We start from the raw sequence: 15,464 nt of genomic DNA, 5'->3' as shown, positions 1-15,464 counted from the left end.
GCTTTTTTCATGGACAGATAAATCCAGATGGTTGTGTTGAAGATTGCAGGGGAGGAAACTTAAACAGAGAGATTTTGAAAAGCTTCTTGAATTTGGAAATGTATTTTTTCGATGCTGTGAAAAGTTAATGGGAACACTTTCACAAGTGTTACACAAGTTCTTCCAAGACTTATAGAAAAGTCACGTATTTGAATAGGCCCACCTCTACCTTATGCAGGGTAATTTATTCTGCATTGAGCTGCAGGTAGTCTTTATAAAATAGACTGATATGGCTTTTTCCATCTAGATATCAACATTTTTCTTTAATTTATAGCCCTCTGCAGTGGGTTTTTCAATGAGCTGCCCAGATTTTTAGTGATCCAGTCTCTAATGTCAGTGGGCAATGATTCCCAAAACACAGGCCTTCTGCAGACCTTTACAATGGAATGAAAAGGCAGCAGTGCCTTCTGATGCAACACTCTTAGTATCAGTTTATCATTACTATTTTTCTGATACTTTTATTTCTAACTTATTTCATGAACATTAGTGCAAATTTGAAATATTGAATGTAGCATACATCATGAATATTCGTACTGCCCTTTTCCTAAATAATGTATTATGCAAAGCATGTAAGTCTCTCTAATACTGCAGCAAAAAGAATGAAGGTATCTTTAAAGATTTATATATCTGCCTATTTCAAGCTTAAAAATCCAAAATTCAGTTGGTTACTCATGAATTTAAAATACAGAAGTCTCAGTCTTTGTGACTTGGGTCTCCACTGAATGAAGATTGGGGAGGGGAAGAGGGCAAATTATGGTTTAGCTTTAAGTCAGCTGGATTGCCCTAGCTTTTAGATTTCTTTCACTACTTGTGTGAAAGAAAGTCCAAGGAGAACTGAGTAATCACTCAGAAAACATACTTTGTTGTCCAGGAGAAAAAGAAATGTTTGTTTTTAATGCTATGTGTATGAGTTTGAATGTTTTTCATGAACCAAATAAGAACTTTGCACTAAGTAGTCAACTTTAAATGCTGTTATACAAAAGGGATCGAAAGTGGAAAAAGGCCATGGTGGGCAACCTGCTCCGAAGACAGCGGCAGAATCCCAAACTAAAGGAGCCAAGAAAAAGAAGGCAGAGAGTCCCAAGCTAGGACACAGTACATTTAGTAAACTCTTTAGACGTAAGGTCTGTATGAAACTCTAGCAAGAGCAGAACCCTGAGCAGTAACAGATGGCTCCTGTCTCAGAGCAAAGTTATTTAATTGGTAACTGAAATCAGCATCTGGCCAGCTGTGCAATGCTCTAAAAACTACTGGCATGTGCATTTCTGCCATGCATTATGAAAACATCATGTGCAACGTTTCTCTCGTTATGCCATCTGTGAATTCAGGATTCTGAAATAATTCCTCTACCCTTCCCTGCTATGTGCTTCCCAATTACACTACTAACGCTGACTGAACATCCCTGGCCACTTAAAATAAAAATAAAATAAAAGGTTCTGACAAACAATGAATTATGCAGATATGAACAGCACCTGCAATTTATAGGACAGGTTTAGGAGCTCAGTCCAACTGCAGGTTAAGGCTTTGTGATCTGCATTGTCTTCACATGCACTTGCCACGTGGTTAAAATTGGTAATTTTGTGAGCTGGGGCGTCTGCTATGGCACAGAGAAGGCTGAAACATGCGGTTTCCTTCAGAAATAGTTACTTTTCACTCAAAACAAGAAAAGTAATTGTTGACTGAATTCTAAGTTTTGTTTGGATGGAAAAAGTTTGATTTTCAGGGATACTTTAAAGTTGTTCAAAACGCACACTTTTCATACAAATGGCTGTTTTAGAGGGCATTAGCTTTTATCTCTTAAAAATCACTGAAAAGTTTTCATCAGCATTGGTGTCTCAAGGTCTATTTTTGGGCATTTCTGCATTGTCTGAAGAAGATAATCTGCCATGATAGTCTGTGGCAGGGAAGCAGAGAATTATAGCTTTTTAGCCCAAAGAATGCAGAAGCAGAGACCCTTCCACAGGGGGAGGAAAGTAATTAATATTTAATGCTCATTCAGAACACCCACATGGAATTTTTGGTGAGTAGGGGGCTTTATAATCAAGGACACAAGGCAAAGGGAGTTCTTTAAGATATTTTCAAAACAAAAATGTTCTTTCTACTGTCTCATTTTTGAGATAAAAATGCCACCTGCATGTTACTGAAGGAATAATAAACTTCCCAATGGTTTCAAGCCTACAGTTCTCACGAACAGCCTAAAGTGAAGATCTCATCTTGTATATACTACATTGATAGCTAATAGCTTTGATATTTAATACCATTAAAATAGTAATTGTTCATAACGAATTAGGGCTTCCTGATAAAAAAAAAAAACATACCTGGCTACCATTTTTAAGGTGCGAAGTCTCTTCTACAATAGTTAAAAATCTCACAATGAGTAGTTAGGAGAAATGATTGGTTTTCATTAGACTATTTGATAGAATTTTGAAGACTTTTGATCTGGAATGAAAGCAGTTATCTTGAAGGAATGCAACAACACTAAATTTTTACAGTAATAAAATGTCTCATAAAATGCCATTACTTTTTAAATAGTTTTTTTCTTGTTTCTAAGCTTATTTTCACAGCTTTCTTTCCACATACAAAATGGAAGCAGTAAGTGTGGTATCATTTATGATATATTAAGAATAAAAGAGATGGATTAAAGTCAGTGCCAACAGTTTTCTTGTAAGGCAGATTGAATGTGGAAATTCAAATCAGAGCAGTGATGTGACGGGCAAGCCCCGAAGTTATAACTTCTAGTAAAAAAAAGTAGTTCTGTTTATCTCTTTTTCATCTGAAATGTCTTAGCATGATGTGTCAACTAGATGATTAGGTAATGAATTCCTTTATTTGAAGTGATCATTTTAATATACGTAGTCATATTTAAGCACTTTACGCTCTGTTCTGAAAGTTCTGTCTCTGCAAGTATTCCAAAATGTGCCTTGAGAAAATATTTACTATTAGATTAACCAACATTGTTTTTCAGTGTCCTGTGTTTACATAAATACTAACTTTCAAGCAACTTGTGAATGTTGTTTTCAAACAGCAGTGTGTATCCTAACACAAATCCATAACATAAGCTGATAGAATAGGATTTGGCCATTTGACCTCAAAGACTGAGTTCGGATGGCATTTGACAGCTGGGCCCCGTCAGTTCTTTTATTCCCATCCATGTATATTTGCCTTACATTGCATGCCAGTTTGCAGTATAACTGCACTGATTTACGGAATTTTGACTTGGAAGGGTTAATCACTTGTTTTTGGCATCAGTACTGAAGCATTGTGACATTGCACTACTTTTTACCACTTGATCTTATTCATTAACGTTAACCACAAAAAGTTGTTCTTGGCTCCTGCAAAATAACTCTCACCTATTCTTTCAAAAAATCTGCAGTGTGTGGCAGGCTGCCTAAACCCAGGGGTGCTGGGCTCACATTCACTTGAGTTTGTAGCTTGCCCCTCTTTTTGTTCAGCTCAGATGCTCATCCTCAGTGTAAGCTATGCTGGATGTTAGTCAATAGATATGGGGATATATCACTGGCCAGAAAGGAGTTTAGCAAAGTGGATCCCTCCTGGCTTTGTGTATTTTGATGAAACCGGCAGATCCATCACCATGAATGCTTTTTTTACAAAAAAAAAGCGTTTTGTTTTTTTTTAACAAAAGAATAAATCCCACCTAATGCACAAATGTGAGTGAATGGATTAAACCAACCTCCAGCACCTGCAGAGCTTCTCTTTGTAGGGCTGTGGCTCCTGCCTGTAAGTTATAAAGCTGCTGCTGTTCGGTGCCCTTCATTTCCAGGCAGTTGTCTGCCTGTTTTGTATCCCGGAAAGCAAAGCCTCCTGCTCTGACAGTGATGTTAGCTGGTCCCTGACTGGTATGCAGTTGCCCCAGAGGAAAAGACCCAGACCTGGCTTGTACGCGTGCACTGGAAACTGCACACGCAGACCCAACTCAGGAAAATCTTTGCTAATATCTTAAAACCCTGTGTAATGTCTTACCTGAAGAAACTGTAAATATACGTATTCTTAAAAAACAAATTGAGGACTGCAGGCACAACAGCATGAGAACAAGGCTGCAACACTGCTGCAGGTAGAAGGATGCAAGCTGGCAGTCCCTTCAGGCAGCCTCACCTCTGCCAGAGATCAGTTTCCATGGTTGCAGGAGCCAGGATTTCCACAAACATTCACTAAAAATAAAATAACTTGTGAGACAGTTCCTGAACTGTGTAACTGTGAGCACTGACATTGCCAGAGACAGACTTGTCTTTGTGTTTTGTTTCCCTTCAGGCTGCAAAAGAGACCCAACAGACAACCACTACCAAAGTGAGTAGGATGATTCAAGCTATCTGTATGAATAACGCAGTCAAAGGGTAATTATTCTTGCTGTTGTTTTCAGTATCAAGGACACTGTTTTAATTTCTTAATTAATCATCACTGTTGTGAAGGGTGGGTTGCTATGTAATTTGTTTCCTCTGTTCAAGATATTACTTCATGGGAAAGGACAGGGATGCAGCTTATAAGCTGCGCCTCGTTGTTCGGTGTGTCCTATGCAATGGCAGTCCACTCCATGCTTACCTCTTGTACCAGGAGATGCCTGAATGTGCTGTGAGTATCCCGTCCTTCACATGTTTCCAGTAGCCTATGTGTTTGTGCTTCTTTCTAGAGCACTGAACAGCAGCCTGTTACCTCTGCAAAATCAGACAAAAATGTCCCTTCCTCTCAAGAACCACAGACAACTAAACAGAACACAAAAGCCCCTGAGCCTGCAGCCCAACAGCAGGCAGGGGCCAGCGAAGCCCCCAAAGAGGTGACAAAGGAGAAAGCATCATCCACTGCTACACCACTGAGCAAGCTCTTTTGGAAAAAGGTATGTCTGGATTTCAGAGCTGGTCCATCCCGCCACTCCACCTTCACACAGTGTCAAGAGTTACAGCAAAGCACTCAAATCTGCAAAGTTGAGCAGATCCCCCACGCTAAATGCACGAGAGGCATAAATTAGATAGACGCATACAAATGCATAGGTGAGCTTTGGGCAGTCATGTGTACACGTGATAATGGTAGTTAAACTCCTGCAGAAGAATCTTATAAAACATAGTCTTTTAAACCTGTCTGTAGTATTGTTTTAATGATATTAGGGAAGAAGGAATGTTATTCTCTCAGTTCAATGCATTTCTTAAAAATCCCACAGAGATTATAGCATTCTTTACCAAATTATATCATTAATAGAGATATAGCTATAAAAACCCATTTCACTTTTATGAGAACAGTTTGATGTAGTTCTAAATGTCTGAAAACTTGGAATCTGGTGGGTCTGTTCTTACTCAATAGTAGAACTTTCATACCAGAGTGGATCAGTCTTTAAATTTGGGGATTGAGGTCAGTTGCTTGGGAAGGCATATTTTTCCTCAGGTTAAATAACAATTTTAACTAAAAATAGGGCTAACTTTGAAAACGTGGTTCCTGTTTCCATGATCCTTAGAGGTTTATAAGGTGAAGGTTTATTTTTCTCTTGTTTTATTTAAGCAAAGGGCTGTATTAAACTTTACTGAATCACTGTATGTTGAATAATTGCTTTCCTGGGCTTCTGTTCAAGTTCAAATCTCAGAAGTGAGCTGATTCCAAACACACAGCTGCTGCCTGAGCTGCTAGCCCAGCAGCTTCTTTAGCTGTATCTTCCCCTACTGAGCAGCGATACCGGAGATATGGTTTGGGCATGGCACTTGCATTAAAAAAATAAAAAGCCCTCAGGTGTTTAGATATTTACAGGATAAACATACTTGAAACATTGGTTGCTTAGGACTTAACTTCCTGTGGAACTGGGCAAATCAGGTACTTAAAAAGAGAGGAAACTTGTGACGAAGAGGGAGAGGGATGCTTTTAATGTAGTTATTATTGCTACGGAAACCTCCTCCTCTGTCTGAGTAGTCTGGCTTATTTGAAAACTGAGATGGGAAGCAGGATGTATGATGAACATCGGGACAAAAGAAGGAAAAAAAGGCCTTCTAGCAAATGGTTGTTTGCAGTTTCAGTATAAAACAGAGTAATAAATCTGGCCTGAAGTTCAGTATTTTCATAAGGAAGTAACATGGCCTTTTGCATTTGAAAAAGAAAAAGCATGCAAGAAGGGAACATTTTCTTGCAGGAAAATAGTGAAAATCACTCCTGTGGAGGAGCAGTTGGTGGTCATGGTTAGTTTAAAAAAAATCTGATTAGCTTGGGTTAATCTTTCAAAATAATGTTTTGAAATCTTACCAAAGCCTTATGTAGTTATCGCTATTTTACCGCTTTGTATAGCGTAGGTTCTGCCCACAGTAAACACCACCTCCCCATATTTCATAGCTAAGCTAAACAAGGTCTAGACACCTACGCTGAGTCTTTCTAACCTTACAACAATCTTCACTGAAGTCCTGGGATCTCAGACATCTCAGGGATATAAACCTTGTACCAAAATTCTGGTTTTCACTTCTGTTCGTAATGTTGAGTTTCATTTACCCTACATCATCATTAAAATAAAGCTGCTTATATCAGTGAATGCAAAGCGTAGAGAACTGTCTACAACTGCGAGCAGGTTTTGGTTCCACCAAAAATATCAAGAGCTAGTTAAATCATTTACCCAGCTACAGTGAACTACAGTAGTCTGCGAAATCGGACTTTTAACTTTGTGAAATGAGGCCATTTCTGCTCAGTTAAAACTTCTTAGGACTGGAATCATCCCCAGACCAAATGGTTTTGCAAGTTTACTGGAGTAAATTTCTTCAGTAGAGAACCGAATTTGGTCCTAAGGATTTAAAAACAAACAAACAAAAAAACACCTGCTTGAGCACTGAATTCTTGCCTATAAAAAGCTGATGTTGCTTTACTGGATTTTCTTGACAGAGAATAATATTATATTTCCTTTGGTGAAAGAACTTGGTGACCCAGTCAGCTTGAAGCTAAAAAAAAAAAAAGATATGTTTAAAAAAAGAAAGTCCTTGGACTGTAGGTTAGCCTCAAACTCAGCTTGGCTTGAGGATTCTGTCTTTTTTTTTTTTTTCCTTGCACTGATTTTGTCTTTCTGGCACCCTTAATGTACTGCCCTTTTGCTAGGATAGAGAACTGAAGTTAGCAACTGTTCCAAATAGGTGTATAATTCAGCCATGTAGTTTTTTCTTCTGAACTGACAAATAGCAACCACAACACTCAATAGATCCAGGATTCAGATCCAGCTTCTCTCTTTCCAGGCAGTCTCTCAAATATCTATCTTCTGATGAGCTTTCACTTCAAAGTAAAGCTAACAACGCACCTGTCAACACATAGCAGTTCATGCCTCTGCTCTGACTACAGACAAATATGTAAAAGAAAGAAAAAAATGCTTATTCATCTCCTGACATGGAAACTACTTCAGCTGTATTTGCCCCATTTCCTGATTAGTCTGCACAAGAGTTCTTGTAACTTACTCAAAGTAGCATCTTTTTTTGCAATACTAAGGAATATTAATAGAAAATTACAGTAGTTTCATGTATTTGTGTTGGAAACCAGGTTTTCAAGACCTTGTAGATATCTGATCAGGGCAGAGAAACATGACTCCTCGTTTATATCTGATCAAAGCATGCCAGTAAACGACGGAGGAAAGTGATTGAGGGAGTATTATTTAGACTGCTTTGTGAATTATCTTTAAAAGCGGATATATTTAAAAAAATAAATTTAAGCTGTGGCAACTCTGTTGCTATACAAACACAGAAAAATCATGCCCTTTCTACTGCGCAGCAGTATGATATGCACTGATAATACAAACAGCAAACCAGTTAGCTATTAAGTGAAGCAGAGTAACACCTTTTATTGCTGAGCCTGCAACTATACTCTGCCATAGGAAAGCAAAGATAAATATTTGGGTGGAGTGTGTGAGATAAATGTTAAAATTACCAAGGACTTATCAAGTTCCTGTATATTCCAGGATGGGAACAGTTTACTTGCTCCCATGCTGGAATATGCCAGCTATGAAGCAGTAGAGAAGGAGATTCTGGCCATTTTTTCAGGGTAAGTGGATGAAGAAATTTGAATAAGAATTCCCTCTGGTTGAGGGAGTGAAGAGGACAATAAGTATCACAACCTGTCTGATCCAAACCACAATGGCTGGCATAGCTGCCATTCTTGCAGCAGGGAAGGGCCTTAACCTCCCCAACCCAGTGAATAAAACCAATAGGACTTGTGAGTCAGAACCGTGCTCCTGGGTTGTTTACAGACCAGTCTGGTTTTAACCAGAAGCTGACAGTAGTTAATAGTAATTGGTTAATAGTCTGAGCTGCTGGAGCTCAAGGTCTGCCTGGTAGCACCTTTAGGCAGCAGCTGTAGGTCACAGCAGGCTTCAGGGTGGAGGTCCGAGAGCACATTGATGGCTAAAGCTGAGCTGCCTTACCTGCAGCAATGTCTCTTGTCTTTGCCTTGGCAAGGGAAGGCAGGAAGGTGGGTTGAAGCCTCTCTAACCCTCTCTGCTTCCTGCCTGTGAGGCTGCGGGCAGCAGGAACAGATCTCAAGCATGGCTGCTCTTTTAAGTGGAAATTTCTTGAGCGAAAGGTCATCTCTCATATTGTTAAGTTAAAAGCTGCTTCATGAAGACAGAATGGCCCAGGCAAAACAGAAGAACTGATCCTTGTGTCTAATAAGATGCAGTGGAGAGTGCCAGTTCAGCCTCCAGCACAAGATCAAAGCAGGGTACAGTGTTTACTTCAATCTTGAGGAAAGATGCAGCAAGAAAAAGGAAAACTCCTATCAAAGTTATCCAGGTCACAAAATAAGTTACACTCTCATAAGACAACAATTTGTATGGTCAGGAAGCTAGATAAGAAAAATGGTGTAGTAATAGTTCACCAAAACAATAGGAGAGTTTGTAAGAACCAGAAAGAGGACTCAAAGGGTAGAGACAAACTTTCTACCGTAACTGTTTTAAGTAAGCTTACTACTAGAAGAAAAATAGGGACACTATCATTTAAGGGGTGGAAGAACGTTCCCCAAACATAGTGAAACAGAGCCTAGTAAAATACTCTTAACTAGTAGTGTTTTATAAATTAAACGATTATTTTGAAAAAGAAAGCAAAGGTAGTTCTGTAATAGGAAGAACAAAGGATGGTGCTCATCTTATTTCTTCACATGTGTCTTAAAATGTTTTCTGAGATTGGCAGAGTGCCTTTAAAAAAAATAAAAAGAAAATAACCCAATAGCACTTCTGTCTCCATAGTGGGTAACAGCAGTAGCTGCTGACTTACGTTGAATTTATTACAATTTTTGTCTAAGGAGATTGGAGACAGAATTTGGACTCGTGAATCCAGCAACTTCAGTTGATGCAATTTATAGGTATAAGATGATAATTTACATTTATGAGAACACTTATGCATTAAAGACTTATAAAGCTCATAGAGCTAGGCTGTTTGTAAGTTGTTATATACAAACTGCAGTTTCCTCCTAAAACTAGTCATAAAAAAATATAATTTTTGTTTTTCTCCCAGCTGAAGTAAAGAAACTGAGCCCATTGTTCTAGAGAACAGTTTAGGTTAATGTAACATCATTCAGAGTTTATTGACTTTATCTTTGTCAGGGTCTTCCTATTATACTTTCAGTTCCTGTCAGAAACACTTTGGTGATTCTCTTGAATGCACAAATGGAAATTTTTCTTCTCGTTTCCTAGGGGAAACAGGAACAAAATTTTAAAACTCTGTTCTTAAAAGTACGTCAGAAAACCTTCTTAGCTGGAAGGGGTTTTCCACTCTACTGAAAGACCATGCACAGGCATTTGCTGCATCTCTGAAGTACACAATATAGCATGGTCATGTGTCATCAGTCTCCAGGAATCTGCCACCTTAGTCTTACTTGAGATGACTTTGTGATGTCTCTAGAGTTTCCTTTTATCGCAGCGTATCTGAATACTCTGATTGCAAGGAAGTTGTGGAATCTCCAGCCTTGGAGATACTGAAAGCTCAACTTGATAAGTTGCTCAGCAACCCGATGCAATTCCTGCTTTGACAAGAGGTTGGACTAGGCCTCTAGAGATATCTTTTGAGATCACAAAATCATAAAAGAAAATATTCAGCATTGGTTAATTTAGTCCTACAGAGAGGAACGAGTACACAGGAATGATTCCTGGAGATAATTACAGGAAAATTATTACAAAATTTTTAATAGCAAGCCTAAGATCTCAAAGAAGATAACCTGTAACTTCTGCAACAATTTTAATGTGCCTAACAGAGTAACAAATTTAAGTAACTGCATAGGTACATTGGATAGCAAGTTAAAAAAAAAAAAACCCAGAGTAAAAATTAAATATACTAAAAAAGGATTTAAACTTTCCTAAAGCCTCCTATGGAATCCATCAAGAAATGTACAAAAAGTCACGGATTACTTAAATCAATCTCTCTGAATAGTTGGCTATCACTTAGCTCTTTATTTAAATAGACAGCACTTTTCAGAGTTTAGCATTTTGCCTCGGGAAGCATTTGTTATCAGTAGGACACTAATGCTGTTGCGTAGACATAGCCTGAGAGACAAAACTCATTTGGGTTGCAGCTGTAGCAGCGTAGCAGTAACATGATCCTAACCTGTAATGTCCGAATGATGAGCTCCCAGAAGCTAGGTTGCTGCTTTATTGAGCCACTGTTTCAACTCATGTAATGAATCATTTCCTTCAAGCAAATAGATGGTGAATTGATTATATGTATGTGTGAGTAGGCAGAAATATAGATTAGAATTATTAGCACAGGACCACAGAATGGTAGGGGTTGGAAGGGACCTCTGTGGGTCATCTAGTCCAACCCCCCTGCCGAAGCAGGGTCACCTACAGCAGGCTGCACAGGACCTTGTCCAGGTGGGTCTTGAATATCTCCGGAGAAGGAGACTCCACAACCTCCCTGGGCAGCCTGTTCCAGTGCTCCGTCACCCTCAGAGGGAAGAAGTTCATCATGTTCAGATGGAGCTTCCTGTGCTTCAGTTTGTGCCCGTTGCCCCTTGTCCTCTTGCTGGGCACCACTGAAAAGAGTCTGGCCCCGTCATCCTGACACCCACCCTTGAGATATTTATAAACATTTATTAGGCTCCCTCTCAGCCTTTTCTTCTTCAGGCCTAACAAGCCCAGCTCCCTTAGCCTTTCCTCATAGGAGGGATGCTCCAGTCCCCTCATCATCCTTGTAGACCTCCGCTGGACTCTCTCTAGTAGCTCCTCATCTTTCTTGAAGTGGGGAGCCCAGAACTGGACACAGTACTCCAGATAGGGCCTCACTAGGGCAGTGCAGAGAAAGGAAGAACCTCCCTCGACCTGCTGGCCACAGTTGTCCTAATGCATCCCAGGACCCCATTGGCTTTCTTGGCAGCCAGGGCACACTGCTGGCTCATGGTCAACCTGTTGTCCACCAGGACACCCAGGTGCCTCTCCACAGAGCTGCTCTTCAGCAGGTCCACCCCAAGCCTGTACTGATGCATGGCTTTGTTCCTCCCCAGGTGCAGGACCCTGCATTTGCCTTTGTTGAACCTCATCAGGTTCCTCTCTGCCCAGCTTTCCAGCCTGTCTAGGTCTTGCTGAATGGCAGCACAGCCTTCTGGTGTATCTACCACTTCTCCCAGTTTTGTGTGGTCAGCAAACTTGCTGAGGGTACACTCTAACTCTTCATCCAGGTCATTGATGAAGAAGTTAAACAAGACTGGCCCCAGTACTGACCCCTGGGGGACACCATTGGTTACCAGCCTCCAACTAGACTCAGTGCCGCTGATGACAACCCTCTGAGCTCTGCCATTCAGCCAGTTCTCTATCCACCTCACTGACCACTCTCCAGCCCACGCTTCCTGAGCTTCCCTAGGAGGATGTTATGGGAGACTGTGTCAAAAGCCTTGCTGAAGTCTAGGTAGACAACATCCACGGCTCTCCCTTCATCTATCCAGCTAGTCATGCTATCATAGAAAGCTATCAGATTGGTCAGGCATGATTTCCCCTTAGTGAATCCATGCTGACTACTCCTGATAACCTTCTTTTCTTCCACTTGCTTGATGATGGCCTCCAGGATAAGCTGCTCCATCACCTTTCCCGGGATGGAGGTGAGGCTGACCGGTCTGTAGTTCTCTGGGTTGTCCTCCTTGCCTTTTTTGAAGATTGGAGTGACATTGGCCTTTCTCCAGTCCTATCAATTATAGGTTGATTATCTCAAAAATATTCATAAATACAAATTAAATCTACAATTCCATGGGGAAGCAGGCTGTGCTGCAGTCATCTTGGGCAGCAGGGGACAAAGAATATTTATTCCTTCATCATTCTTCTCTCTTCTACCCCCCCAATGTGTTTGTTTCTTACACAAAAGAGGAGTAAAGAACAAAGCAAAACCTCTCATGCTGCTGTAGAAGTCCATGGTGAGTCCTCGTCTTGCATGTGGGGTCTGCTTCAACTCAAGAAATATGTTAGAACTAAAAGATATAATGCTGAGAAAAATGCATAAATATATTGAATGGCTTCTGTATGAAAAACTACATATATTAGGCATGGGTTTTTGGCTCAGAAAGGGCTTGGCAGAAAGGAAGATGACCGCAGCATACAGAATGACTACTGTTACATAAAAGGTGAACAGGAAAGATCAGTTGTTGCTCAAAACAAAAGCGGTAGAGTATCAGAATTACTTGGTGACAAAAATAAAGTTGGGTTTTTGTTTTTTTTTTTTAAAAAAAGCATACTTTAGCTGTTGAATCTTTTGCCATGGGATGCTGCTGGATCTCAGGAACGTATATCAATTCAGAAAATGTTTAGCTAAATTTCTGTAGGGGGGAAAAAAAAAATCTATCAAGGGCTATTAACCCAAACATACTACATGGGAATCGCCAAGTTGAAGACAACTGGAAAAGTATGAGGACAGTAGTACTGCAAGCTGCTGCTGGAGGAGGCATCTGTTTTTCACCACTCTCAGAGTCAGGATCTGGGGCTGGGGTGAATCTTTGGTATTATCTTCTAAATTGTTCTCACGCTCATGCAGCTAAAATTACTTTGGTCAGAATAACTATGAGTACGCAGTACATGTAAGGTCCTGTAAGTACATGTAAATATTGTGAAATATCATTCTGAGTTTTATGTATAGCATTTCTATATTAACCACAGTATGCATTTCAGCTGTAACTATGCTGTATTTTTAAGCAGCAGCATGTGTTGAAATGCCAGTACCTAGGGTAACTGTTTCTGTTTGACTCTGTCAGAGGCTGAGAGTGTAACTTCTGCTTTTATAATGTTCTGCACCTTTCTGCAATAAGCTGCAAAATGATAAAGGGCTTGCTTCAGGTCAAATTACCTGGTTATTAGCATAATAGTTTCTTTTTATAGCAGAAGGGAAGATACTTCTTTATACAGTTACAGTGGGATGGGAATTAATTAGCAGTTCTTGAGGGCACGGAAGGATGTTATTTACCAGGGCCCTTACGAAAGGCAGCAGAGTCAGCCGAGGAGATGCCCGGCCAGGCTCCTGCCCAGCTGTGCCTCTAGCTCCCGCAGCAGCAAGGTGCCTCCTGCTTAAATGCAGCGAGCGTTCCCAGGATAGCCTTGAGAAGGCTGTGGAATGAGACATGCCGGAGATTAATCAATAAATCTTATGGGGCTCCATATTTCAGAGGAATTTACAAACCACATGCCTCTAGTTGAAGTCCTATTATAATAGAAGGAACTTTCCAGTAATTCACAAAAGCCCAGTGGGACCCAAAATCCTTTTATAAAGGCAATGCTGCTGAGTACCCAGCAGCTTTTCTTGAACTCAGATGAGGGTCAACATTATCAAAGAGGATGTCTGCAACCCAGGGGATTAGGTGAAGTAATAAATGAGCTACTTAACTACCTTGTACCTCAAGAAGTCATTTGTATCTTTGCAACCACGAAGACAAGCTACCGCTGTGAAGGTGCCCAGCTTGAGAATGCTGCGGCTGGGACGTTGCACATCTGTATTTCACTAAGAGGGCTGCTAAAGAGAGTTTTAGTAATTAATAAACCCCATGGTGTGTTTTAATTACTTAATGCTGTTCTTTCGTGTGCGAATTCCTGGGTATGATCTTTCTCATTTTTACTGATTTTTGCCTGATTGTCGTCATCTTATGGCACATAAAGCTGTAATTTTGTTTTCTTTTTAAATCATAATCAAAGATAAATCACTGTGTTTGGGAACTGGTAGTGCAATTCAAGAAAGGCTAGTCCTTCAGTATAAACAAGTGCTTAAAATCCCACCAGTTTATATACTGTTTTGAATTAGGATTAATCCAGTTCCTGGAGAAACCTGTACTGGTACAGGGACGCTGGGAATGCTTTCATGCCACGTTTGTTCCTGGTGTGCCAGCTCGCTGTACTGCTGAAGCGCTCTGATTGTAACAACAAACGAACAAACCACCTCGCTGCTTAAGTCTGAATGTTTTTTCCACTTTCTTAATGTTTGCCCCACCTAACCCCAGAACGCCTCGGAAGAAGCAGAGCTCGGGAGCGCTGAGGCCGCAGAGGCGTCCCTGGAAGCTGCGGCTGCTGACCAGGAGGGCACCAAGGGCCCGGAGGCCGCGGCAGCCAGACCCAGGCGAGAAGAGAGCAAAACCCCCAAAGCCAACCTGCGGAAGTTTTTTAAGCTGGTGAGCGGGGCGCGGGGGGTGCGCTCAGCGCCAGGCGGAGCCGGCTCGTTCCCCGCAGACCCTTCGGGAGCAGAGGCCCGTGAGGGTGCGGGGGGGACGCCGTGCCCGCTTCCCGCGGCGTGGGCGCGATCCCGCGCGTTTCGCGTCCTGCACCGCCCTCTCGTGGCGCCTCCAGGAACAGCCCTGGGGCTGCCGCGGGCTCCCCCCCGCGCCGAGGCGGCACCGGGCGGTGCCGGGTCTCGAACCTGCGCTGAGAGCGTTGCCTTCGAGGAAGGGGCGATGCGAGACGCGGGCAGGGGCTCCCCGAGGAAAGCATCGGCCGTTCGCCGCGGTGGTACCGAACGGCCCCGCACCGGTCCTGTGCCCGCTGCGGGCAGCTGTGTTTTCAGCAGCGAAACTTTTTTTGGCAGCTTATGCAGGTTTGCTAAGCTGGCACGTGAGAGGCCGCAGCTGCTGCTGCAAAGGTGCTGTGCGTTAGGTGCGAAGGAGAAAGGCGCAAAGCAGAATCTCACCCTCCTCCCCAGAAGATGACTGAGGGGAAGAGGGAATCCGCTGCGGTGACGCGGCTGGTGTCGGCTTGTGGTCCTGGGCGTGCAGAGCTGTCCTGACGGGCTGCGTACAAACAGCCCGAGAGCCTTCCTCAGAAGGGTCCAGGAACGCGGCCGGGGAAGTAATCCCAGTCTAGAGCTCACGCCTCTCTGATTAAAACTGTAGCAGGCCTTGAGGATTTATGTCGCAGTTGATCTATTAGGTTTGCAGATGTGTATGAAAGATTTCTGTTCTTCATCAACGCTGGTTTATTTTCAGACAGCTACATGGTGCGAGTGTCTGAGTAACTTATACATTAA

At 41.7% G+C, this 15,464-nt stretch overlaps 1 protein-coding gene across 1 annotated transcript in view; it reads left to right on the top strand.

Moving 5' to 3' along the window:
* Positions 1 to 15,464, top strand: part of BCAS1 (brain enriched myelin associated protein 1) — a 51,857-nt gene that overhangs the window by 20,732 nt on the left and 15,661 nt on the right. Inside the window, exons 6-9 of the mRNA XM_075438871.1 lie at positions 1,023 to 1,163; positions 4,309 to 4,344; positions 4,685 to 4,888; positions 14,449 to 14,616. Of these exons, the coding sequence (XP_075294986.1) occupies positions 1,023 to 1,163; positions 4,309 to 4,344; positions 4,685 to 4,888; positions 14,449 to 14,616 (549 nt within the window). The remainder of the gene's footprint in view (positions 1 to 1,022; positions 1,164 to 4,308; positions 4,345 to 4,684; positions 4,889 to 14,448; positions 14,617 to 15,464) is intronic.

Source organism: Opisthocomus hoazin, chromosome 18 (assembly GCF_030867145.1).
Source record: "Opisthocomus hoazin isolate bOpiHoa1 chromosome 18, bOpiHoa1.hap1, whole genome shotgun sequence".
NCBI lineage: Eukaryota > Metazoa > Chordata > Aves > Opisthocomiformes > Opisthocomidae > Opisthocomus > Opisthocomus hoazin.
This window is presented reverse-complemented; position numbering and strand designations above follow the sequence as displayed.